The sequence below is a fragment of the Gobio gobio genome (assembly GCF_949357685.1).
Source record: "Gobio gobio genome assembly, chromosome: 1".
In the NCBI taxonomy this organism is placed as follows: domain Eukaryota; kingdom Metazoa; phylum Chordata; class Actinopteri; order Cypriniformes; family Gobionidae; genus Gobio; species Gobio gobio.
The window spans coordinates 71895278-71922908 of NC_137097.1; the positions used below are offsets into that span (position 1 = coordinate 71895278).

A 27631-nucleotide genomic window follows, 5' to 3' on the forward strand; every position below is an offset into this window, starting at 1 on the left:
TGTGTGTAAACCTCACTCCCCTGGCCTCAAGAGTGCATTAGTGGCTGCAGTGTTTAGCCTCCTTACTAGCGCACCCGCCTCCCAAGCTGGAAACCCCGGTTTGAATCCCGCTCTCATTGCGAAAATGTACCTCTGGCAACGTTTTTGCAAACCGCCAAAATACGTACCAATAAGTACATATCTCTGCAGTTTCAAAGTGAAATGAACACTAGAGGCAGTAAAACAGCAAGCACTTTTTATCGTTTTTTTTTTTTGTACCATGTAAATTAATACATTTTGGAGTTTTCGTCACTTAACCTGCTCCATATGCTTGGCTTTTTTTATATAACAAGCTTGCTCAGTAGCTCAGCTGGTACAGATTTGTACTTGTAATAATGAAAGCTCAGGTACGAATCCTGTGAAAGACAAGTCATGATAAAAGAGCTCAAAGATGAGTTCACACAAGCTAAAAAGACATGGTTACTATTGTATTTTTGTCACATTTGCTTTTGTTAACACTATCGGGTAGGTTTAGGGTTTAGTGTTGGTGTACGTTAAAAAAACAATGTCACAAAACGTCAGATTGACGCTCATCTGTTACGGAAAAAAACGAAGATTTTGGCGTCACCCAGTGGACATTTCACTTTGAAACTGCAGTGATATGTACATATTGGTAGGTATTTTGGGGTTTGCAAAAACGTTGCCAGAGGTACATTTTCGCAATGAGACCAGGCTGGACGTAGGACTGTAGGAGCCGTGTGTGTAAACCTCAATCCCCTGACCTCAAGAGGTGCGCCAGCGACTGGCATTAGAGACTGTGAACTTTAGCATCCTTGTTAGCATGTCTGCCTCCTATGTCATAGACGCTGGTTCGAGTCCCGCTCAGAGCGGGTCGAGTAGGACTGGTTACACATGCATAGACATTTTCAAATGACCTAGGCACTGCAACATTAATAATTTGTTTAATTTGTGTGGTGTAACTTTGAATGCTTGAATTCATTGGTTTAATTATTTCCCTAGACTCGACCCACCGGACATCACAGTGCTGTTCAGCAGAGGCGGCACAAGGGTGCGGGACATCTGAAGACATGCTGTCTGTCCCAGAGCACCTGCCCCTCAGGGATTGCTCCCGCTCATATTCCTGTGAGCAGCTGACGCCTCGCTCCGAGCATACGGTCCTCAGCCTGTCCGACAAAGAGATCCGCTGGACCCCTCTGCCACCTCCGGGCAACTGCGAGTACTACTGGCAGGCGATCCTCCTCATGACCTCCGGGGGCAGCGTGCTGCTCTCCGGGATTGTGCTGAGTGGACTTTACTTTGCTGGAGTTTCCACCATGGCCACCAATATTTTAGGCCCCGCCCTGCTGTCTATTGGACTGATGGTGCTGGTAGTGGGTGCGGTGTTGATGCCCATCACACAGGAAATGAGGCTTCAGAGTGCAGCGAAACGCCTCTGCAGTTTCTACAAGCCTCAGATTAACCTATGAGAAGAACGTAAGGCAAGACCAGAGGTGTCCTGGAGAGGGCCACTGTCCTGCAGAGTTTAGCTTCAATTTCTAGGAAGTTTCTAGGGCTGTGTCCGAAATCGCCCCCTTTACCCTCATTCACTATTCCCTTCATTACTCCACTAATATAGTCCACTTGAAGGAGTGAATGAAAACGAGTGAGTGAATTTGGACACTGAATGCGCCGGAAGGGCTGCTTGTGCTTGCTATTTAACAATTATTTGAAACTTAGCAAACCGGTAGCTCCGGTAGTAATGAGAAGATTCATCTTGAACTCTGTCGTGGAAACTATGTTTAAACCCTAATTAAACAATGTAATAATTAATTAAAAAGGAATGTATACCTCTTTGATATTACGCTGTAGCCACATTGGACCAGTGGTTTGGAAAATGGATGGATGGATGATTCACCTGCGGCGCCATCTTCTGGTCAGACGCGGGAATTAATTCAGCGTGCGGCTCTCGCAGTGCATTATGGGTATTATCTTGCCGTTGAGTGTGCATCTGTCGTAATTTCGTAAATAATTGTCGTAAAAACTCGTTATTGCGGTGCATTGGGGGATTGAATGAGTGCACACGATAACATCCACTATCGTTTCGTACACCACAACAAATGAGTGCTCCCTCAAATAGTGCTCTATTTAAGGGTATAGGGGTTGATTTCGAACACAGCCCTAGTAAGACCTTGATTAACTGGTTCGGGTGTGTTTAATTGGGGTTGGACCTCTGCAGGACAGTGGCCGTCCGGGACAGTGGGCCACCCCTGGGCAAGACAATTGTTTTTTTAGGCACTGTTAAATTTTCCTTCCATTACTTTTCTTCTCTCAGACCAGGGTTATTATCGGTAACTAAAACTAAAACGTATATATAAACATTTTTGTTAATTGAACCAAAAAAAAGCTGAAATAAAATTGAATATAAGATGATCTACACACAAAAATGATTCAGGCCCTTCATAGATATGACACATTTAAATTCTGTTAACTTTACTTACACAACTTAATTTAATTGTGTTCAATCAACCTAATATATTTAAAACTGAAGTTTACTTAAATAAGTTGTGTTAAAACTACATTAAATATTTGTGTTTAGATAACTAACTGTGCAGTGGATCTGTAGTTCCCAGCATGCTCTCCATTAGGAGAGTAAATTTAGGGATCAAAGTGTTATTTTGTGAAAGATGTTGTTAGTTAATGTTAGTGTTTAATGTTCAGTTATGTTGGACATTTAGAGGAGTTTATGTAATGTATTTAAATTTTGCGGTTACCGTTATGCTGAAGAGTGGCGTCTGACCTATGCTAATGTCAGGAGTAACACCCCTTTTATTATATTTTTATTATATACATTGTGTATCATGATGAATGAAACTGCTTATAATTGATTTTCCAATTAAATGTTTTAATTTAAGATTGACAAGTACAAAAAAGTCATGTTATAAGTATATAAATATCATTTAAACTGTATTTGATCAAATTGAGTTGGACCAACTCAATCACATTTCATTGCATTAATTAGTTTTTTTATGAGTTTGGGCTACACATATTTATTGAGTTTGTCCAATTAGTTTTTTTGGGTTTTTTTTGAGTGTATGGAAAAGAGATGAAAAAGAGACTCCCCTCTGTAAATGTAATTTTTCTATAATATTCAATTCTGTAATGTTTAATTCAAAAGTTTATAGCGTTTTATATTGCTTCAAAGCAGCTTTTCAGAAAATATTTCGTCAAAATGAATCAAGAATTTTGAACATTATCCAATGTTTAGATTTCTGTTCTGGAAATGTATGCAAATGAGTGCGCATATAATTAGTTTAGCATATTTAAACATATCATTTCAGATAAAGTGTAATGCAACACATTGTCTTGATGTACTGTGATTAATCACGAATGTTTGGTGTTATCTATTTAAATTGTTTGCCCTATTCACCTGTAGTGTCTTGTCTTAATGGAGTAATCGCAGCACTCATCATTGTGGCTGTAAAGGGCGTCCCGCTTCCTTAGCAGAGGTGCTGACACTTTGTGTACATGTGCACTAGCTAAGCCAATGTGAAATATACAAGTAGTTTACTGGTGTTATTGAAATGTTAGTCTCAGCCTCAGACCATGGACCGTTGACTGAATGTCTGATGCGTTATGGGACATAAAATGGGAAACACTTTGGGAGTCGTCACCTGATTGGTTGAATTCTCCAGGATTTTCAGGGGACATGTGGATGTGTCTCGTTCTTTAACGGTCCGCCTGGAAACATTTGTCGTGAAGCCAAACCCCCTCATGGAAGAAGAAAGCCGTCGTGTTTATAACTGTGACAATGAGCACTTGTCAGGATCAACTAAAAGCTGGATTTTCAAAAGTGTGTGAAGTTCACAGTAAACTTGCACAATGTTCTTGAATGAATTGCACGCCAGTCTGTTATTGGATTATCGCTGAATTGAATTGATTGGTTGCTTTGGCTTTATTTTACACTGAGGTAATGTGAACGTAATGTGAACGTTTATTAAAATTATGTTTGAATATTGAGCCAGATTGTTATTTACTGTGTGAGATGTATTTGTAGAAATGTGCAAAGCATGTTTATACTATTATAGTAATATTGTAATTTTATTTATATTAGTTTTGTTTTTTGCCTTTGTCATTTAATATTATAATTATTTTATTTCAGTTTCAGTCATTTTAACACTTCAAATTAGTTCATTCTAATGTTCGTTTAAGTTGTTAAGTTCAAGTGTTTTGTAGTAGATCTCATATTAATTATGATTTTTAATGTATTTTACACTGTAAAATCCAACAGTGATTCTTACTAACACTTTTTAGTTAACTTTACATAATGTCTTAACTTAATTGTAAAAATCTAGTCATCTGTACTATTCACATATTATTCCTTGTTTACTCAGAAAACTCAAGTTAAGATTAATTGATTGGTTTGAGTGCCATTTTGTCCACACACAAAAAATCACCATTATGGTGATCAGTGTTTTCTTTGGTTGGACACTTGAAACATTCATATTTTTATAATTCTCTTCCTTTTGATGCAGCGATGCAACAAGAAATCACAGTTATTTGGTTTCAAAGGAAGATAAGTAATAAATATGTTGCTTTTAAAAGTTGTCCTACACTGTAAAAACGAATTAGTTCAGTTTACTTAATTAAATTGTGCAAACTTGTTGCCTTAATTCAATTAAGTAAGCTTTACTTAATTGCATTAAGTTGTTCTTACTTAAACTGTTTTGTAAGTTTTGTCAACTTAATTCTATCTGGGATCTGAGGAAGTGTACTCCCAGAGTGCATTGTGGCATGAATAAATTAATTTCTTCGTTTCATTATTTTTGGCTTTATTTTACTATTTGTATTTTGTCAGTATAACCCCAATAATGACAGCAAGTAAAATAGTAAAGGTCGTATTAATAATAAAAAAATAAAAAAATTAAAAAAAAATCCTTGTTACCATTGTTGTGTTTTGCATGCTGAATGTTGAAGTGTGTGTGTGACACACTCGAGCATGGTCAAATGATATTGTGACAAACATAGAGGGATTATATCAACTCAATTAAAAGGTTATGCCATAAATATTAGCAAAAAAAATGTTTAAAAGGTCATTATTTGACATGAAAAATAGTTATGTTCTAAATCATTAATGGACAAATATTTTATATATATATATATATATATATATATATATATATATATATATATATATATATATATATATATATACATATATACATATATACATATATACATATATACATACATACATACATACATACATTATATATATATATATATATATATATATATATATATATATATATATATATATATATATATATATATATATATATATATATATATATATATACAGTGTTGGGCACGTTACTTTAAAAAAGTAATTAGTTATAGTTACTAGTTACTTCTTACAAATAGTAACTGAGTTAGTAACTGAGTTACATCATTATAAAAGTAACTAATTACCAGGGAAAGTAATTACTGCGTTACTTTTTTCCCCCCCAAATGTTCAAATATGTCAAATAACTTTGATGCCCCCAATATTAGATATGTTAAATGAATGAATTAGACACTAAATAGAATAAATTATTATTATAAAACATTGTACATTAATGTACACTATTGTAATGTTGCTGTGGGACAATGTGAGAGACACCTATCAAATTCAATGGATTATTGTAAATATTATCAGTAGGCCTATAGTGTAAATATTGTGTAAATATTATCAGTACTATACTTTCCTTTGGTAGTGGAGCTCACGTTATCACCTGGGTTTTTAGCCACTAATTTTGTGGCATATGATGATGTGAGGCGCTTCAGAATCACTTGCCACCGGCGTGGAGAGACTCTTTCTTCCTGGGCATAAGTTGCATGTTACATAAATATTCTTACCTTTCACCTCAACGAAGGAAAAGTAGCGCTTATACTTCCAGTTTGCGAAAGCTACCTTTGAAGTCGTTGGACCATCGCTGAATGTGCATGTGCATATGCGGTGCGTCATAGGTGTGTGTGTGTGTGTGTGTGTGTGTGTGTGTGTGTGTGTGTGTGTGTGTGTGTGTGTGTGAACCATAGACCGTGAAAAAATTAGGTGTGAACTCAACCTATCAACTTCAACCTTGTCTCCCACCCACCAATCATCATCAGTTATGTGTACCACTGCACCCACCCCCAACACGCATGGCTGGTGCGCGCGCGCGCACACACACACACACACACACACGTTGCAGTTCCGACTGACAGAGAGCCTGTTCGGATGAAAAGCGCTTCAGTGAGCTCAATTATAGTAACGCGACTAACGCCACATTTTTTTCCCTCAGTAACGCTAACGGCGTTGTAACGGGAGAAACAGTAATTCGTTTGATTACTCGTTACTGAAAAAAATAATTCCGTTAGTAACGCCGTTTATCTGTAACGCCGTTATTCCCATCACTGTATATATATATATATATATATATATATATATATATATATATATATATATATATATATATATATATATATATATATATATATATATATATATATATATATATATATATATATATATATATATATATATATATTACTTCCCTTGTTTTGAAATCTATTTCTTGTTGCATTGCTGCATTAATAGGAAGTTAATAACTATAATATGAATGAAGTTCCAAGTGTCCAACCAAAGGGAACACTAATCACAATTATGGTGAGAAGAAGTGGAGGAAATGAGTGATAAGTCTAGAAAAAATTGCCCCGCCTCAAAAACACTTTGCCCGTCCGCCCATCCACCCGCTTGTTTTTTTGCTTTGGCAAAATGGTACTCAAACCAGTCAAGTAATATTTACTTGAGTTTTCTAAGTAACGAAGGCATAGCATGCAAATAGTTCAGATTACTTACTTGTTTTAAGTAAGGTCAGCAAATTATTGGACATTAAGTAAAGTTTACTAAAAAAGTCTTAGTAAGAACAACTGTTGGATTTTACAGTGTATAGCTTCTGACTGAATAATTAACTATAGTTCATGATTTAGTCAGAAATTAAGACACCTTTTAAAATTAACCTATGTAATATTTCCCTTTATATCGTATAATGATCATTTATAATTGTATTGCTACACTGTAAAAAAATATTGTTGGTTTAACTTAAAAAATAAGTAACCTGGTTGCCTTAAAATGTTGTGTTCATTGAAATTAAAAACTTGAGTTAATACAATGAAGGAAATTGGTTTGATAAATAGAAACTCAAAATAGTATTGTATCTGAACCACATAAATTTAAAAAAATGTGATAAATCGTGAAAATAGCCAAATTTGACATTATTACAAATAAAACAGACAATTACGCAATTTGCTTACAAAATATTTGAATAATATTTGAATAAAGGGTGATGTCAATTCTCAAAAATGTTAATTGTATTAACTAAAAAACATGTATCTCAATGAACTCAAAATTTTAAGGCAACCAGGTATCTTACTTTTAATTGTTTTTTGTTTTTGTTTTTTTACAGTGTAACACTTACGTCATGGACACCTGTGAAACTTTTCATTGTTTTGATATAATCTCTCTATATTTGTAACAATATCTTGCAGTTGATCATGCTTGAGTCACACACACACACTTCAACATTTAGCAAAACACAACAATGGTAACAACTATAGTAAGTCAAGAGTAAATCTAAAGTAAAAGATCTAGAACTCTCTACAGTTCTCTTTGAGTTACTCTAGTTTTCAGAGTTCTAGATTTCACTTCACTTGTTTTTTTAAGCCAATCGGTTTGCATGCTTTTTTTTTAAGTAAGTCTTTACAGTTTTACAGTGAATGGTTATCCTAATAAATATCTGTAAGGGCTCAAAGGTTAGGTTTGATTGAAGTACAAGCTTGAGGAGTCCTTGTGTGTTTAATGTTTATCTCAAATTAATCCTTTTATCCTATCTACTAAGAATCAAACACAAGTCTACAGGATACACTAAAACGTCTTTTTCATAACTTCAGTTCATCCAGTACTTGATTCTTGGCTGATGGGAAGTTTACTTTGGAAATGTAATAGGTTACAGATTACAAGGTACCCTATATTTAAAATATAATAAGTAGTGCTATTTCAACCCCTTTATTAAATAAGTTTAGATTTAGTTATTTGATGCTATAAAAACGGGAGTGTGACATCATGGTTGACAGCTGTGATTGACAGCTTCTCTGAGGGAAGTAGTCCCTGAGGCACTTTTTTCGGGAAGAAATTGGAGCTTTAGCTTTAATTTGTACATTTACATTATTTCATACCAACATAATTAGTTGTTCTGCAGACTGCAGTGAACAGAATGAAAACAGCAATGAACCTGCCCCACTGTTGACAACGATACCGCGGGCGATATTGGTGCAGGTTATTACAGCTGCATTACTCATACTGAATGAACATATTAAACGTTAGCTCACCTGGCTGTTGGGAGAGCTTTTGCCACCTCTTCTCTTTTTCAGCGTGGTTGTGGTACATTTCGCATGACACGTCATAAAGGAATTCGTGCTCCTGCCACAGTTCAATTAAACTTTGTTCCATATCTTGTGTCCACTTTCTTGAAGCCATGTTGCTGCTGCTGCTGTTTGTTTGTGTGCCTGCTGCGGTGACATGGACTCATGCCTTGCACTCATTGGCTGTGGATCGTCGCGACGTGACACCACAGAACGTCTAGTCGGCCGACAGCACCAGATATTTAGCATGCCAAATGTTTGACTGGCGTCGGCGAGGCATCAGCGACTCGCCAGCAAGCGTCTTTAATGCATTGTTGAGTAGTTCACATATAAAGATTGGCAAACGCGGATCACCCGCTGATTTGCCCCCGATTACAGCCCGATCTGTCGGCGAGCTCGTTGACTTGCAAATCGGGCTTAAAATCCTGTAGTGTGAACAAGGCATGAGAGGTTGTGAGTGCCGACAAGAGCCAGTTCAGTTCTGTATGTTTTTACAGCAAAGAAAGACAAGAACTTTTCTTTTAATACATGTTCATGTTCTTTTATTGTCACATGCGAAAAAGTAAATAACTGACATTTAATTTTCTGGTGTATACATATATTTTATGACAATATGATTTGAACAGACACTGATGTAATGCTCAGACTGATGTGTTTCTGTAGAAGAAGCAGCCGATGATGTGTTTTACTACAGGCCAGACTCAAGCTAGTGTCTCACACGCCTCTTCCACGACTGGAGCCATGTTTATCCACTGGATTTCTGTCTGAAAACCTTTCACAAATCATCCTCTTGCGGTCGCCATATCCTTAAGGTAAGTCAAGGAATCAAGTCTTTGTAAAAGGATGTTTTTTCTTCATCACCTTGGATGGAAAGTAGAAGTCCAGGTACTGTTAAAAAGATTGACCAATTCATCTGAATTCACACAAGAAGATCTGGCAGAAGAGGAATTAACACACCAAGAACATTGTGCATGATGGGATTTAGTCAGAGTACATGACAACACAGAGTGAATACTTTTTAGGCACTGACCGAACTGCCTCGATAACATTGAGTATCAAAAAATTTACCAAAACGGTACCAAATCTCGATATCTAAGGGGTTAAGAAGTCAAAGTAGTCAATCCCTCTGTGTGAGGAAGATTTGTGTACAGTATGTGGTGTGAAAGCCACTGATGACTTAACATCTCATAATAAGACTCTCATAATCCCTTTCTTGTTATGATGAGAGTTTCCAAGCAGTCAAAAAATTGTTCTGTCACAAACTAACTTTGTTGCTCAGCACATAAAGATGAACTACTTATTTCAGACTGTGGTGATGTGGTTTCTCCACTGCATGGATCTTCGTGTGTTTCTTCAAGTGACTTTTAAAAGAGAAACTCTTCCCGCACTGATCACACGTGTGCGGCTTCTCTCTGCTGTGGATCCTCTCATGTGTTTTCAGATGTGATGACCGACTGAATCTCTTGTCACAGTGTGAACACTTGTAAAGTTTTTCTCCAGTGTGAATCTTCTCATGTCTTTTCAGATGTGATGACCGACTGAATCTCTTGTCACAGTGTGAACACTTGTAAAGTTTTTCTCCAGTGTGAATCCTCTCGTGTGTTTTCAGATGTGATGACCGACTGAATCTCTTGTCACAGTGTGAACACTTGTAAAGTTTTTCTCCAGTGTGAATCCTCTCGTGTGTTTTCAGATATGATGACTGATTGAATGTCTTGTCACAGTGTGAACACTTGTAAAGTTTTTCTCCAGTGTGAATCCTCTCGTGTGTTTTCAGATGTGATGACCGACTGAATCTCTTGTCACAGTGTGAACACTTGTAAAGTTTTTCTCCAGTGTGAATCCTCTCGTGTGTTTTCAGATATGATGACTGATTGAATGTCTTGTCACAGTGGGAACACTTGTATGGCTTTTCTCCAGTGTGAATCCTCTCGTGTGTTTTCAGATATGATGACTGATTGAATGTCTTGTCACATTGTGAACACTTGTAAGGTTTTTCTCCAGTGTGAATCCTCTCATGTAGTTTTAAATTGCCTGCTGTAGTAAAAGTCTTCTCACACTCAAAGCACATGTACTCTCTCACACCAGTGTGTATTTTCTCATGTCTGTGTAAATATTGCAGCAGTGAAAAACTCTTTCCACACACAGAACATGAATACGGCTTCTCCTTCGTATGAACTGTCAGGTGTTTTCTCAGGTCTGATGTATCAAAAAATGTTTTGCTGCACTGATCACACGAGAACGGCTTCTCTCCCGTATGGATCCTCATGTGAACATCAAGATTTACTTTTTGTATGAAACTCTTCCCGCATTGATCACATGTGAACGGCTTCTCTCCAGTATGAACTCTCATGTGGCGCTCAAGATGTTGGTTGGTTGTTAAACTCTTCCCACACTGAGTGCAGGTTGTAGATTTCTTGGCTCTTGTTTTCTTTATAAATGTATTTTTAGTCTTTGAGCGACTCAAAGGTTTTTCTCCAGGTTTGACATGATGTTCCTCCTCCACTTCACTCAGTTCTTCACTTTCCTCGCTCTCTTCCACTACATCTGAAATCAGAGAAAATATATATTTGATAAATGACAATATTATCTAATGTGACATTTAACATTAAAAATTATGCAGCATTGCCATGATTTTGGGACCAAATTTTAGAATGATATTTAATTAAATTGACTAAAAAACTGTCATTACAAAGGGCCGCTCACACTGTGATTGATTTCCATTCAAACTCACACGACTGCGGGACACCGGAAGGTTTGACCTGCATATTCTAATCAAATTCAGACGTGTGACCAATAGAGGTTACTTCACATATAGGGTGTGCAATATTTATCTTACCATAATATTGTAACTGTTGTTTTAATGATGTGCGAACTGACATTATCTGACATTAAGGATATCACTCACTCTGCAAAAACACATCTCGAGAGTTCAAACACATTCACTGTGTGATGAAGCCTATAGAGTTCAGTCAGAATAGCCCTATAATTCAAGTTATGAAAGCAAAAAACATCCCTGCATGGGTTTTTGTTTCTATATTTATAAGATGTGATGTAGTCCAATAATATCACACAAGCAAGAGTGCCATTTTCCGAATACCAGCATGTGAGTATCATTGGAAATGTAATATTATTTTACATTTTTTATTATTATTCTATTTTATACAACAGTTCATTGTTGGGGTAACAGCTTAGGACCCAGGACCAGTAGAGAAAAATGAAGACCAAGAGTCAGGAGTTAGATTAATTAAAGAAAGAGTTACTGAAGAATAGATTGCAGTTTCATCAGCAGAAGCCAGCTTCAAGTCTCACAAGGAGTTCGTAGGCTGCGCTCCCTCTAACAGTCTCCCCGCCTCCGCCTAACGTACATACAATTTCTGAACAGTTAAACTGTTTTCAAGGTCTAACCACGTCATTATTGTCATGTGGAATGATTCTGATTGGTTCTAGCAACATGCACGTAAGCAACTTTCCACACGTAGACAGATAGGAGCACATATCACTAAAATGCGTATACTCGTTGTCGCCCAGTCCTAGATTTAGATCGCCATGACCTCGGAGGTCACAGAAAGGCGCCTTCACATCTGGCATCATCTGCAGAAACCCCATCTCCAATACTGAACCTGCACAGATCATGCAACGCACATACGCACAACAGCTCCAAAGAATAATAGCTTTCTCAAGGTTGAGAACATCTTAACTAACAACAAGGCTCTTTTCCAAAACATACTGATATTACATCTTAGTACAGAAGTGAATTTATTCTTTTAGTAAGAAAGGAATAAAAGAGGTACATTTCTCTGAGTCCCCAAAAAGTCACGTAGACCTGTGACCTATGTAGACATAAGGTCACTTTAGGATGACATATAGCTCAACACATGCAGAGAGGGGTTCTGCCGGGGTGTTGACACACACACACACACACACACACACACACACACACACACACACACACACACCAAGGAAATTCGCCTGTCAGCACAGTTAACACAGACATCAGAGCAGCACCTAAAGAAATGTGTTTCCACAAGCACACAGCAAATATAATACTAAAATCACTCATTAAATATAGAGAGGTTATAGGTGAACTGATTTATCAAATGTATAAAATGTTTATAACTTAATTATTCAGTTTATGGAAATAATAAAAAGAAACATTGAGAAGGATAGGTGTATAAAAGAAGAGACACAGGTATCTGACCTGCCCCAATATCATATCATGTAATATGCAAGATATCATGTAATTACCATAATCGAAAAAATTCCCCAAAATAGTGATATCATTTTTCGTCAATATCAAACCCAAATGTCACAGTGTGCGCAGCAGAATTAAGAGGTACATTAAGAGTACATACATGTTTGACTGACATGTAACTCAACCAATCGCAGTTCGGTTTGTTCCACCTCATGTTTAGGGGCGTGAAAATGTAAAGTTGATGTCCCTGCAATAACAGACTGGCGTGCATCTATAAAATTTTAGTTGATCCTGGTACGCGCTCATCGTTAAACACACGACCGGCGTTCTTCTTCCACGAGTAATTCATGAGAAATTAAACTTTATCAGTAACTATATATCAGATTTTGCTTTTACTTAAAACCCTGTCAGCCATTCTGGAAAGTTAATTTGCTTTATACATTTTGTTTAATTTTGTTGTTTACTGTTTATTACTAAAACAAAATAATCATAATAATAAAAAATAATGAAAAATTACGAAGCTGTAAACTATATTGAGAAATGTCCAACATTTTGGTAACATGTTGCAAAAAAATAGTGAATCATATAAAATAAAATGCAAAATAAAAGCTAAAATAATATTTAGTTTGACCTGATGTTGATGATCAATATGAACGTTTCTCCCTTTACTGACCATTTGTTGGACAGTAATTATTTGATTGTTTCTCTAAATGTGCTGAAGTGTTGAATCTTCCTAACATGAATGTTCTCCAGCATCATGAATGAATGAAGAATAAACACCAACCTCTTTGTTCTTCAGGATCTTCAGTGTGTTTCATTCTGCAGGTTCTGGATCACTCGTGTTCTCACGGTCCTCTTTAATAAACTCAGTCTTTGCAGATTTCAGCTCTTCCTGATGCGCTGATGCTCGTCTTCACTTGTAGCCTGATGGGAATATTCCAGCATTTCTTGGTGAACTGATGTGGGAGGAGCTTCACTGATGATGTGACTGCTGTGGGAGGAGCTTCACTGATGATGTGACTGCTGTGGGAGGAGCTTCACTGATGATGTGACTGCTGTGGGAGGAGCTTGGTTGGCTGTGAACTGTAGTGGGCAGAGCTTAATTGGTGGTTAACTGCTATGGGTGGGAGCTTTAATGAGAGGACTTGCAGTGGGCAGAGCTTCACTGACTGAACTGTAGATTGGTTAGAGGAGCTGAACTGTCAAAAGAAAAAATATATTAGTGGGTCAGGGACAAGATGTCATATTTGATCTATCTATCTATCTATCTATCTATCTATCTATCTATCTATCTATCTATCTATCTATCTATCTATCTATCTATCTATCTATACACTCACCTTAAGGATTATTAGGAACACATACTAATACTGTGTTTGACCCCCTTTCGCCTTCAGAACTGCCTTAATTCTACGTGGCATTGATTCAACAAGGAGCTGAAAGCATTCTTTAGAAATGTTAGCCCATATTGATAGGATAGCATCTTGCAGTTGATGGAGATTTGTGGGATGCACATCAAGGGCACGAAGCTCCCGTTCCACCACATCCCAAAGATGCTCTATTGGGTTGAGATCTGGGGACTGTGGGGGCCATTTTAGTTCAGTGAACTCATTGTCATGTTCAAGGAACCAATTTGAAATGATTCCAGCTTTGTGACGGTGCATTATCCTGCTGGAAGTAGCCATCAGAGGATGGGTACATGGTGGTCATAAAGGGATGGACATGGTCAGAAACAATGCTCAGGTAGGCCGTGGCATTTAAACGATGCCCAATTGGCACTAAGGGGCCTAAAGTGTGCCAAGAAAACATCCCCCACACCATTACACCACCACCACCAGCCTGCACAGTGGTAACAAGGCATGATGGATCCATGTTCTCATTCTGTTTACGCCAAATTCTGACTCTACCATCTGAATGTCTCAACAGAAATCGAGACTCATCAGACCAGGCAACATTTTTCCAGTCTTCAACTGTCCAATTTTGGTGAGCTTGTGCAAATTGTAGCCTCTTTTTCCTATTTGTAGTGGAGATGAGTGGTACCCGGTGGGGTCTTCTGCTGTTGTAGCCCATCCGCCTCAAGGTTGTGCGTGTTGTGGCTTCACAAATGCTTTGCTGCATACCTCGGTGGTAACGAGTGGTTATTTCAGTCAAAGTTGCTCTTCAATCAGCTTGAATCAGTCGGCCCATTCTCCTCTGACCTCTAGCATCAACAAGGCATTTTGGCCCACAGGACTGCCGCATACTGGATGTTTTTCCCTTTTCACACCATTCTTTGTAAACCCTAGAAATGGTTGTGCGTGAAAATCCCAGTAACTGAGCAGATTGTGAAATACTCAGACCGGCCCGTCTGGCACCAACAACCATGCCACGCTCAAAATTGCTTAAATCACCTTTCTTTCCCATTCTGACATTCAGTGTGGAGTTCAGGAGATTGTCTTGACCAGGACCACACCCCTAAATGCATTGAAGCAACTGCCATGTGATTGGTTGATTAGATAATTGCATTAATGAGAAATTGAACAGGTGTTCCAAATAATCCTTTAGGGGAGTGTATATATTTATATCCTTTAGAGTGGTTAGTAAGGTGTTATCTGGATGTGCCTGAAGTGCCTGATTAGAGTATCTGTTTTTGCATGGACATGATCATCTATAGACACACTGGCACTTCGGTGGCAGATACACACTCTTGGAGGGACACGTTGCGTGCTTTAAACTTTAAGTACATCTGGGAAGATTTTGCATGTCTTTCTATGCTTTAACCAATCAGAATCCTTTTTAGCTTGAGTAATGACACAGTTAGTGGACTCTGTTAGAGTAGAATCACTGCTGTTTTGAGTTACACAGAGCGGCCTACAAACTCCATGAGTATTGAAGCTGGCTTCTGCTGATCAAACTGCACACTATTTTCTTCAGTACATTTGTCTTCACTTGACTATATCTTCATCATATCTGGTCCTTGGGTCCTACCTGTAAATGACCCAAAGTATAAAGATTTAAAATGACTATTAATAATATTTTGGAGGTGCACTGTGATCCTTAAATACAGTGTTTGAATATGGCATGACATGATTCTGGCTCTAAATATGCCAGAATGATCTTTTGTTCTTTTTTTGCTATATAACACTTTTTTAACCCGTATGCTTATTAACACAATTAAGCATTTAAATCTGTCTATTGTAAAGTAAATGATACTAATTCAATTTTATAATACTAAAATTATTCTGTTTCTTCATGAAAATAATGGCAGATATCTAGAAAATTAGAAAATAACTGTAAGAAAAACATTTGACGGCATAAAGACAAATAAACATACATTTAGTAACCATCAACCCCCTTAACGCATAAATAATAATGATTTGGTGTAAATATCTCAAATGATCTCTGTAAATATATTCTCATCAGTGTTCTATCAACTATGACGCATTTCAATCTAACACATTTTGTGTACGAGCCCAAACAGTATCCTAGTGAAATAATGCACATCCATATTTTTATATGATTTGACAGTTTATTTTATTAAATATCAGAAATCCAAAAGGTGTGCATCATACCTGACACCTAGATGAACAGTCAGTCGGTTTTATGGCTGTAAGTCATTCCCTTCAAATGCCATTGAAGTTAGAAACGTGTATACCAACTTTATGCCGCTCACAAAGCACGGGTATTAATCTCAAGCTCTGATTATTATTAGTGATGCACCGATCATGATTTTACATGGCCCATTCCTATACCGATTTTTTGTTTTGTTTTTGTTTTTACACAATAAAAGAATGAAAGTATACATGAACAAGGTGTTTATTTGGTATTTAACAGGCTAAATTGACTTTTGGCTAATGAAAACAAGTCCGCAATCAGAAATTAAAAGGCTGAAAGGTGAAATTAAAGGCAAATTAAAGAATGAAGTAGAGGGAAGAATGTAGTCCTTGAAAGGGAACTTCTGTTAAATAAAATATCTCGCTTGGCATTGAACTTTGAGCTTTATAATTTTACAGGTATTATTTATGCTCTAACAGCAACATTACACACTAACTAAAGTTTGAACAATGGGATCACGAAGAACGGGACTTTTAATTAATATTTATATATCCACATTTACGTATAGATTTCACGTTTGTTCCTTATTACGGGGACATATAAAGTAAAATATCTGCTTTACTTTACTAAATATTTTAATTTTAGCAAGTATAAAGCCAGCCATAGATACATGTCAAAAGATAAATAAAGGTAAATATTAATATATATGCAGCAGAGATGATTCCCATCAATTCCCCTCACAGATCTCAAACTTTGACTTTTGACATTCAGTAACAGTTCTCACTCAAACAATCACACACACACACACGCTCAGGTCTGAATGAACTCAACACATGTTCCTCTCATGCTCTCACACACACTCACACACACACACACACACACACACACACACACACTCGCTCAGGTCTGAATGAACTCAACACATGTTCCTCTCATGCTCACACACACACTCACACACACACACACACACACACACACACACGCTCAGGTCTGAATGAACTCAACACATGTTCCTCTCATGCTCTCACACTCTCACACACACACACACACACACACACACACACACACACACACACACACACACACACACACACGCTGCTGCTGCACTAAATTATGTTTTATGAACAAAGTTCGGGAGGAGCACGTTCAGATAATTGACACAGGTGGAGAGCACTCAGCTAATCAACAATAGAGGTATACACGCAGCAGTCTTACCTCCATTCATTGACAGTTTCCAGCATCCCTCCACCACCCCTTCTCCACACTTTTATTTTATCAACCACTTACATACACGGGGGGTACTCTGGGTTCGGGCCAAATTCCGAGCTCGAAGCCCTCCCCCCGGACAGCACGCCAAATACGCATTTAAACTACTCTCCATAAATTGTAAGTGTGAACTCGTGAAATGTTTATTTCAGGAGGAAGCCGCTCCAGTAGCGCTGAGCCCGATGAGAACAACACAGAAATGAGCCTGTCGCTTCATCAAACTCTATAAAGTGTGTGTGTGTGTGTGTGTGTGTGTGTGTGTGTGTGTGTGTGTGTGTGTGTGTGTGTGTGTGTGTGTGTGTGTGTGTGTGTGTGTGTGAATATGAGGAGAAATACCCCGAACTACAAGAACTTGTGCAAACCAACATAATTAATGTAAACATTCAGACGCTCCTTAATGTCTCTTAGCAATATAGTAATCACTAATGAAGAGAAGATACTTACACACAATCCACAAAGTCTGTCCCTTCTGACTACTTTAACTGTTAATAACTAAACACACGCACATCTCTGCATCCTCACTCTCTGATCTCTGGTTCTCTGGAGCAGTCCAAATCACCAACAGAAGTGGGGGAGTTTGGAAGAGTCCATTTGTGAGGGTGGCCTTCTTTACATTACTGATGTATTACCCATAAATCACAGCATTGTCTCTCAGTAGAGCAGTTTAATAGTCTTTTGTCATATATCCTGAGTGGAATAATGTGTTTGTAAGAGCAAACAGTCAGAATAAAGTGAGATGATCTGCTGATGATCCTGAATGTCTTGTTGAATGAGTGTTGATAGTTTGAGGCTCATCAATATTAACAGAGCTGCTGAAAAGACTCTTTATTTCATCTCAATAGTTCCTGTTTTCACCTCATTTATTATGATGATGTCTTCACATCTCCTGTAAATTCACACTTAAAGCTCATTTCGTTGGTGTCAACAGACCCAAGGCTTTTTTCATAATCAAGCTTAGCAAAGCAAACACTTCAAGAAAAGAAAAACACACTCACATCTAAGGTATATACTTAAAGATGCAAACTTCTGTGTAAAGCAAGTTTGGATTATCTTATGTGTCGAGTAATTCAAACCTATCTTGCAACCTGAACTTTTCACAATTGGAGCATTCAAATTGACTTTCCAACATAAAACACTCAACATCATTCATTCATTATTCAATCTTTCCATTTGTCTGATAACCTTTATCATCTGTTTTCCTCTCCAGATCAATCCTCCACTGTGAGGATAACTGTACACAAACCTGTAATTTACCAAAGACATGCGCCAATATAATATTTACGTATATCCTTCTCCCCTACTGGCCGCTTCAGGAACAACAGGGGTGTAAAACTGTGCCGTATATCAGCCCGCTCCGGGTCTGCACAAGAGTATTTCCTAAAAGAAGCATTTATTAGATCAAGACTTAAATGGTTAGTAAAAGGGGAAAATACAAAATGTTTTTTTTTTGGCCTTGAAAAAAGAAACAGTGATTTTGTCTCAGTTTCAAAACTAATGATAAACAACAAAATAGTATTTAGATATTGCGATATTTGTTGCTCAATGTTTCAGTAATTTGTATTCTTCCACTTTGGCTACTTCCAACATTGATGCTTTTTTAAATATCTTTATGAGTGATACCAAAACCATTGATGAGAACTTTCATAATGTGTGAGATAAAGAAATAGACATCGATGAGTTGATAGAGTGCATTAACTCACTAAAAAATAATAAATCTCCAGGCAATAGTGGCCTAACAGGAGAATTTATAAGACGTTTTCTAAAGAACTTTCACCTTTTCTATGTAACAGGGTTAAAAAGAACAGTTAATTTATATAGTAATATTGTGGGAATTTCATAAAATAAGGCATTGCCCAGATAGCAAACAATCATTGAAACTATGTTAATTCAACATTCTGTTGTCAACATTAAGTCATTCATCGAAATCTGATGTTGATTCAACATCATTTTGCACCCTGTTTTAATATTGAAACAATGTTGAAATCCTGTCCATAGATCAACAGAATTTCAATGGTATTTCAATGATCAGGAATATTGAAACAATGTTGAAATTTCAACTGAACTAGGATTAACGTGATTTCAATGGAATTTCAATCGTTATTAAGCCATAGAAAATTATTGCTAGGCATACGAAAATGTAATGCCATAAACTAAATTAATTGAATAGCCTGCTTTATATACAGTCAGGATGTTAAAAAAGTGATGGAACATTTGAAAGCTTGTATGCCTATAGCCTAAAACACTGACCACACCACACCACACGATTTAAGGTATAAAAACAAATTCATTTTATTTGTATTCTTATTTCATTATTTATTTTCTTAAACCTATTTACAGTTCGACGTCCTCTGATGTCTGACTGGTTTGTTGTCTAGTCCCTCCTGCCCGGTCTGCATAGCGCAGCCACTTTCGCACAACCTGTGCAAAAACAAACTGGGTGACGGCGGCTGTCCCCATCTGTTGTGTAAGAGCATCTAAAACAGAAAATTCAAAATTCAAAAAATTAGCTTTTAAGTTAAACAGATCATATTTGCACACTTGGAAACAAATTCATTTTTCAATAGGCTAATCGGATAAGGCAATTTGTTCAGTGTTGTAGGCCTGTCATGTTTTCCCTACATACAAAGCACTTTTCAAAATTGCCCAATATGTGCATGGGTTTATTCAAATTAAATGGAGGCAAAAAGGATCAGCTTGCACTGACACTTTTTATAAGAAAAAATGTCCGAGGCAAAGTGAAGTCATATTTTATTTTGGTTCTGAACGATGGGTGCGGGGATAATGTCACGGTGATGGCAATCAGGGCCTGAAATGAACTTTTTTGCCACAGTGACTTTTTACCAGACACTTTTTTTTTTGGCCTCACAGGGCTCGATATTTACGTGCTTGTCCGTTCTCACCAGTGTTCAATCAGCTTTGACATATTTTAATCTGCATATTTGTGATATTTTTACCTTTTATAAAAGGCAATTTTTCCATTTATTTCATTTTATTTTCTTAAATTTTATCTACATTTACATTTATGCATTTAGCAGACGCTTTTATCCAAAGCGACTTACAACTTGGGGGAACATGAAGCGATAGGTCATGAAGAGTTGAGAAGCGCAATAAGAGCCTGAAATCCTGAGACTGTGTACACTGCTTAGTGTAGCACAGGCTAGAGTAGGGAGGGAATAAGGAAGAGAAAGAGGAAAAGTATTTTTTTTTTTTTTAATGAGGTTAAGTGCTCACGGAAGAGCTGAGTTTTAAGTTGACTTTTGAATGATGTCAATGATTCTGCGTTTCGGATGGTGTTGGGAAGATCGCTCCACCAGCTGGGAACGTTGAATGAAAATGTTCTGGAAAGGGATTTTTCCCCCTCTGTGATGGTACCACAAGCCGTCGTTCCTTTGCTGAGCGAAGGCTTCTGGTTGGGGTGTGGATTTGTAGAATGGGGTCCAAGTAAGTCGGAGCTGAGCGTGTGGTGGCTCTGTATGCAAGGGTCAGTGCCTTAAACTTGATGCGAGCAGTGAGTGGTAGCCAGTGCAGGGAGATGAAGAGAGGTGTGACGTGGGTCCTTTTGGGCTCGTTGAAGACAAGACGTGCTGCTGCATTCTGGGTCATTTGAAGCGATTGGATCGCACAAGAGGGGAGTCCAACCAGAAACGCATTGCAGTAGTCAAGTCTAGAAATAACCAGGGCCTGGACAAGAAGCTGTGTTGCGTGCTCTGTTAGGAACGGTCTAATCTTCCTGATGTTGTGGAGCGCAAACCGGCATGAGCGAGCTGTCTTAGAAATGTGTTCTCTGAAGGACAGCGGGTCATCAAATGTTACTCCAAGATTTCTGACTGACTTTGATGGGGAAATCAAGGATGTACCTAACTGGATGGTGAAGTCATGTTGTATGGTGGACTGGCGGGGAAGATGAGACACTCAGTCTTTGCCAGGTTAAGCTGCAGGTGATGTTTTCTCATCCATGCAGAGATGTCAGCCAGACAGCTGGAGATTTGTGCAGCTACTATGGGGTCGTCTGGGTGAAATGAAAGGTAGAGCTGAGTGTCATCCGCATAGCAGTGGTATGAGAAGCCATGTGCCTGAATGATGGGTCCCAATGAAGTAGTGTAGATGGAGAAGAGGAGAGGACCAAGCACTGAGCCCTGGGGAACCCCCGTGGTCAGTTGATGTGCTTGGGATTCCTCTCCTCTCCAGGCAACCTTGAAAGACCGACCTGTGAGATAGGACTCAAACCAAAGGAGTGGAGTCCCTGTGATGCCCAGTGATGAGAGGGTAGACAGAAGAATCTGATGATTGACCGTGTCAAAGGCTGCAGATAGATCGAGCAGGACGAGGACTGATGATTTGGAATCAGCTTTAGCTATCCGCAGGGCTTCAGTGACCGACAGTAGTGCAGTCTCTGTGGAGTGGCCCCTTTTGAAACCTGATTGGTTGATGTCCAGCTGATTATTCTGTGATAGGAAGGATGAAACCTGGCAGAACCGGCGTTCGGACACGTGACCCAGAAGCGAGGAGATTTGTTTACAACGAGCAGAGGAAGACGCGCCATATCTAAGCTTTCTAATTATCTAATTCTACATTGATGGTTCTTTAGGTCTCGGCGTAGAGCTCAAAACATTTTGTGATCACTTATAGATGAAGGACGATTCTTGATGCAGTGCCGCCTGAGGGATCGGAGATCACGGTTGTTCAGCTTAGGCTTGCACCCTTGTCCTTTACGCACTGAAATTCCTCCAGATTCCTTGAATCTTTTAACTATGTTATGCACTGTTGAATGTGAAATATCCAAATCTCTTCCTATCTTTCTTTGAGGAACATTGTTTTTAAACATTTCAATAATTTTCTCACGTATTTGTTGGCAAACTGGCGATCCTCGGCCCATCTTTGCTCCTAAAGGATTAGACCTTTCTTGGATGCTGCTTTTGTACCAAATCATAATTACAATCACCTGTTGACATCACCTGTTTCAAATCACATCATTATTTAACCATTTTACCTCATTACTAGCCCTAAATTGCTCCTGTCCCAACTTTTTTTGAAATGTGTTGCAGGTCTGAATGACAGGAAAGGATGCATATTTACAAATGACATGAAGTTGACCAGACAAAACATGAAATATTTTGTGTTCATATTGTCTGCAATGAAATACAAGTCAAAGTAAATTTAGAAATCACTTCTTTTTTTATTTATTTGCGTTTTCCATACTGTCCCAACTTTTTCTGATTTGGGGTTGTATATAGTATGTAAAAAGCAGTAGGTGAGCGAATAGTATGTCCGAATCCATAGTATTCATAAAAGAGTAGGCGAGATCTACCGGGGTTTTAGACTATTTCTCGAATACTAATGTTGCGCTCGAATATGCCTACTTACCTACTATATAGTAGGAGAAAACAGTATGTGAAAGGAGTAGTATGTTTGAAACCTCAGTAATCATAAAAGAGTATGCGAGAAGTTCCCGGATGGCCTACTGATTCCGCCCAGATCGTGAGCACTCACCGTCGGATACTTCTCTATCCCTGCCTTCCCATGAGGCCACAGGAACGGATACGTCAGGCGGTGTTTTCAAATGTGAGTATTACAAACCAAAATCACGGTTCCTTGTGTTAAAATGGCATTTGGTGAGCTACTGTAGAGTAAACTGTTGAAATGTTGAAGGTGTTAAGACGACAGACAGTGTTGTATAGTTGTGATTGTGCTGTAAAAACACGTTTTATTATGTATAGCTAACAGGGGAGCTCCAAATATTTACAAAAACCATATACATCTTGACGCTTACTGAATGTTTATTTAATATCTGACAGGAACATTTTCGATAAGTATGGCAGATGAGCACATCACAGCGTGAAATAGACATCTGATCAGAGTGATGTATGTGTTAATGTAGAGGTCACTGTTCAACACTGCTTGCTTTACATGAACGCCTGTAATGTAAATAAATCTACATAAAGTAAATAAACAAAAGTTGTCTTTTTTATTTGTTCATTAATACTGTTGATAAATTGAGGAACATTAACACATCAGCAACTACCTCACCATTTAAATGTAGTAGGCTATTGAGCACATAAACTTTTATGCTTTTATCAATGTGTTGTTTAAGATACAGGTAACGTGAAAGTTGTCTGATGTTACAGGGGCAGAAGAGCATGTGTGTGTTTATCTGGTGGAGAGAGGGTGATGAAGGAATGCGGTCATTAAAAGGCTTTGAGCGTCACAACGGCTCAAGGCAAAAAAAATAATAATAATTCAATTCACTTGGGACTTTGTGCTTTAATTTGTGTTTTTTCATTCTTGACCTGAAACAATGTAAATGTGGTGAGCATCAGCATGTTGTTCAGTCTCATGATGAATGAATGAGGAATGAAGAATAAACACCAACCTCTTTGTTATTCAGTCTCGTGATGTTTCATTCTGCATGTTCTGGATCTCTGCCCTCTCCATCCAGATGCTTTCTGATAGTTCTGCCAAAAACAAACAAGTTACATTTCCAACAGACATGATGGGAGATCAACCAACTAAATATCCTGTCGCTCACTGATAAGAAACTAACTTACACAGAAGAGACTGTGTTTCTCAACACATAAAGATGAACTACTAACTGATTACATTTGATTACTTTTTGATACTTTTCAAATTAGTTACATGTAAGTTACTCCCCAACACTGCGTTAACATCAAGTCAAATTGGTATTAAAGCTTTTCTTTTCTCATCACACCATCCAGTCAAGGAGTGTCTGAGATTAGAAACGAAAGCCACTAAACATGACTGGACCGGAAAGATGTGTGCGGCTTTAGTAAACAGACCCAGGTCTCCATATTTGACAGGCAAATTTTGTGGATGTACAATCTGACACAGAATCCAACACAGGATATCATTGACTCTAAATATAAATATAATACGCCTTTTACAGAGCCAAAATAGAGGTGTAGCATAGGCTACTTTCGGATTTGAACAAAAATATCTTCATTTGCGTTCTGAAGATGAACGGAGGTCTTACGGGTGTGGAATGGTATGAGGGTGAGTAATAAATTACATTATTTTCATTTTTGGGTGAGCTAACCCTTTAAGCCTTTTCTGTCGCTGCGAGTGTTAAAAAAATCGACATTGAAACGAATAAAATAAACATCGTTTTTTCGCCGCTGCACATTCGCGTTCGATGTGGAAGCACTCATTACACAAACAGCTGATCAAAAAATAAAACCATTGCACGAATTATTCGCGCGTCAAAATTGCGTCCAGTGTGAAAGGACCTTTAAAACTTGCTATATGCTAGCTCAACGCTATCTCACGACCAATTCGTACGTATTTTACGAAGTGGCTAATTCGTACGAATTTGTACGACCTCACTCGTACGAATTTGTACGTTTTGTCTAAACCCCAGTGACGGGTAGATTTAGGGGCGGGGTTTGAGGTAGGTCATTCTTATGAATTTGGCAACTCATCAAATACGTATGATTTAGCAAAAAACGTACAAATTCGTACGAGTGAGGTCAAACAAATTCGTACGAATTAGCCACCTCGTAAAAATATGTACGAATTGACGTGAGATCGGGTTGGCTAGCTAGCTATGTCTTTTAGTAGCTAAGAAAACAATGATTAAAATGATATAACTTTATAATGCTTCACACAAACAGTTTAATTTTGAGCATGAAAAAAAGTACTTTTTTTACTTTCCATTTTTCAGAATTTTCCAGAAAGGAGGTGCTATATGAGCATATCTAGTATGAGTATTATCACTATAGCTCAGGGGTTTTCAAACATTATGATGTCAAAGACCCCCAAATATGATGAACCCTTTATGAATGACCCCCTTCCTAAAATCCATCTATTTTTATGCATGAAAAAACATTTAAACTTTTAGATAAATAGTAAGTGTGACCTTAAAAATACAACATATTGTTTCCCAATGTACATTGGCTATACTTAATGTTGGATGCATAAACCTGAAGAAGAACATTTTCAATTAAAAAAAAGAAAAATTTACAAATGAAACAGCTAAAATGTTGTTAGACTAGTTTTTTTATTCTCTGAAATGTTCTAGGGGAATTTCCCCATATTGAAAACCCCTGCTCTCGCTCATTACTGATTGAAGGAATATGTTGCAACCGTCCCCACTCCCTCTACATGCATACATTTCTTATCTCAATTCCTTTCAAGAGAAAAGTTAGGACCATCATTCCTGAAGGAAGGCCATTTGAATGCATCATGACGTCACGAGGGCGTTCCCTCCGCGCGCTCCAGGTGAGTCTCACCTGAGCTCGGCAGTTCTTCCGCTACACCGACGGGCGCGGCAGCATCCCTCTCCTCCTCCTGAAGATGAAGGAGCTGAGGTACATCGGCAGCTGTCTGCCGCTATTCGTCCTGGCGATCGTCTTCGACATCGTCGGCGTGATCCTGCTGTTCGTCGGCATATTCGGGGACGTGCGGCGGAATGGCGTGTTTTACGGGGATTTCCTCATCCACACCGGCGCGCTGCTGTTGTTCTCCAGCCTGGCCTGGTGGCTCATGTGGTACGTGGGGAACATCAGGGTGGAGGAAGAAAGCCTGAAGCGCGGACCGGGCGCCGCGCGCAGCGTCAAAGAGCTCGCGAGGAAACTCACGGAGAGACTCTCCAAAACACACCTGAAGGACAACACCGGTGAGAAGCGCTTTATTAGCCTATTATAGCCTACAACAACTCAGAAAAACACAAAACACCCTGTAATGAAGCATTAGGAACTTTTGTGATCTCTTATAGCAATGCAAGAATATAATACAGCAAAACATTTCTAAATAAAAAAATAATAAAAAGGCTTCGGTTAAACCTAAAGTTACGCCCACATGAAAAAATACTATAGTATATTCTAGTAAAATTACTTTTGTAAATACTATAGTGTTTTTGAACCATACTATTGTAAAGATACTACAGTAAATTGTAGTATATTGTAGTATATTAGTATTTACTACACTTTGTTAATCTACTGTATACTAGTACGGTTCAAAAACACTATAGTATTTACTAGAGTAATTTTACTATAGTATTAGTATTTTTTAATGTGGGGGGACATGGTGATAGTGAAAAAAAAGAGATGGGAAGAAAAAATATAGACTATTTAAATGCTGTATATTATGCAAGCTCGTTTCCGCCACAGAATAAAAAGGTAATACGACTTTTTATCTCGAAATTCTGACTTTTTTTCCTCAGAATTGCGTGATATAAACTCACAATTGTGAGTTATAAAGTCAGAATTGCATGATAATAATTCACAATTATGAGAAAAAAAATATTTTCCCCTCAGAGTTGGATTTTATAACTCGCAATTGCGAGAATATCACAGTTCCGACTTTATAACTCGCAATTGCGAGTTTATATCTCACAGTTCTGACTTTATAACTCGCAATTGCGAGTTTATATCTCACAATTCCGACTTTATAACTCGCAATTGTGTGTTTATATGAGGGGGAAAAGTCCGAATTTCGAGATTTAAAAAAACGCAATTATCTTTCAATTGTTTTTTTGTTTTAGTTTTTTCGTGGCGGAAACACGCTTCCATAGTATAATATGATAATTGAGATGGATATATTAAGATGTGGGAATATAAAAACTAATAGAAGCTACTTTACTAGCTATTTTTTTTGTCACCACCTCCGTATAAAGAACCGTTGAAGAAAATGTAGGCAATAGCACCTTAAAGTGCATGCATCATTATACTTTTTTGCTTTTATTTTTTAGAAATTACATTTAAGATTGAATACTAAATTAAAAAAAAATAATAATACACTCAATAAAAGTTCTTTATTGGCTTCAGTGGTTCCTAAAGAACCTTTAACACATCCATGGAATCTTTCCATTCCACAAAAGGTTCTTTATAGTGGAAAAGGGTTGTTTCGATTTTTTAAATGTTCTTCATACTAAGAAAAAAAAAGGTTATTTTAGGAACTGTTGACTGAAAGGTTCTTTTCGGAACACATATGGTTCTCCTATGACATCACTACGAAAGCCCTATTTTGGAACCTTTATTTTTAAGAGTGTATCCATCTCCAGTCTGTATTTGTGTGCACTGATCTATATATTGAAGCTATAGCCATCTGCCTTTGTTTTGCACAGGTCTGAAAACAGCGAACAATTCTTCCACCATTCGAAATGTAACGTGGGGCAAATCCTCCTATTTCCCAGGACAGAAGGATCTTGAATCGGATATGATCAAATGTGATGAGCTACCCAAAGAAAAGTCAGATGATGATCAG

At 37.8% G+C, this 27631-nt stretch overlaps 2 protein-coding genes across 2 annotated transcripts in view; one reads left to right on the forward strand and one right to left on the reverse strand.

Moving 5' to 3' along the window:
* Window positions 1–8941: 8941 nt before the first annotated feature.
* LOC307129217 (uncharacterized protein) lies at window positions 8942–17955 on the reverse strand. The gene is made up of 3 exons (XM_079821450.1): window positions 17858–17955; window positions 13398–13812; window positions 8942–10965 (listed from the first exon to the last, which is right to left on the reverse strand). Exons 2-3 carry the CDS (start codon window positions 13429–13431, stop codon window positions 9716–9718), a joined length of 1284 nt encoding a protein of 427 aa, XP_079677576.1. The 5' UTR covers window positions 13432–13812; window positions 17858–17955; the 3' UTR covers window positions 8942–9715.
* A 7727-nt stretch (window positions 17956–25682) lies between these two features.
* tmem238l (transmembrane protein 238 like) overlaps window positions 25683–27631 on the forward strand; it is a 5202-nt gene continuing 3253 nt past the window's right edge. Inside the window, exons 1-2 of the mRNA XM_079818771.1 lie at window positions 25683–26042; window positions 27492–27631. The exon at window positions 27492–27631 is cut by the window's right edge and continues 255 nt beyond it. Of these exons, the coding sequence (XP_079674897.1) occupies window positions 25721–26042; window positions 27492–27631 (462 nt within the window). The 5' untranslated portion in view covers window positions 25683–25720. The remainder of the gene's footprint in view (window positions 26043–27491) is intronic.

Coding starts and splice junctions, on each gene's coding strand:
- LOC307129217 (XM_079821450.1), bottom strand. CDS start 13,431: ATGAAACACACTGAAGATCCTGAAGAACAAAGAG. Junction 10,966..13,397: donor AGATCCTGAAGAACAAAGAG/GTTGGTGTTTAT, acceptor CTCTGATTTCAG/ATGTAGTGGAAGAGAGCGAG.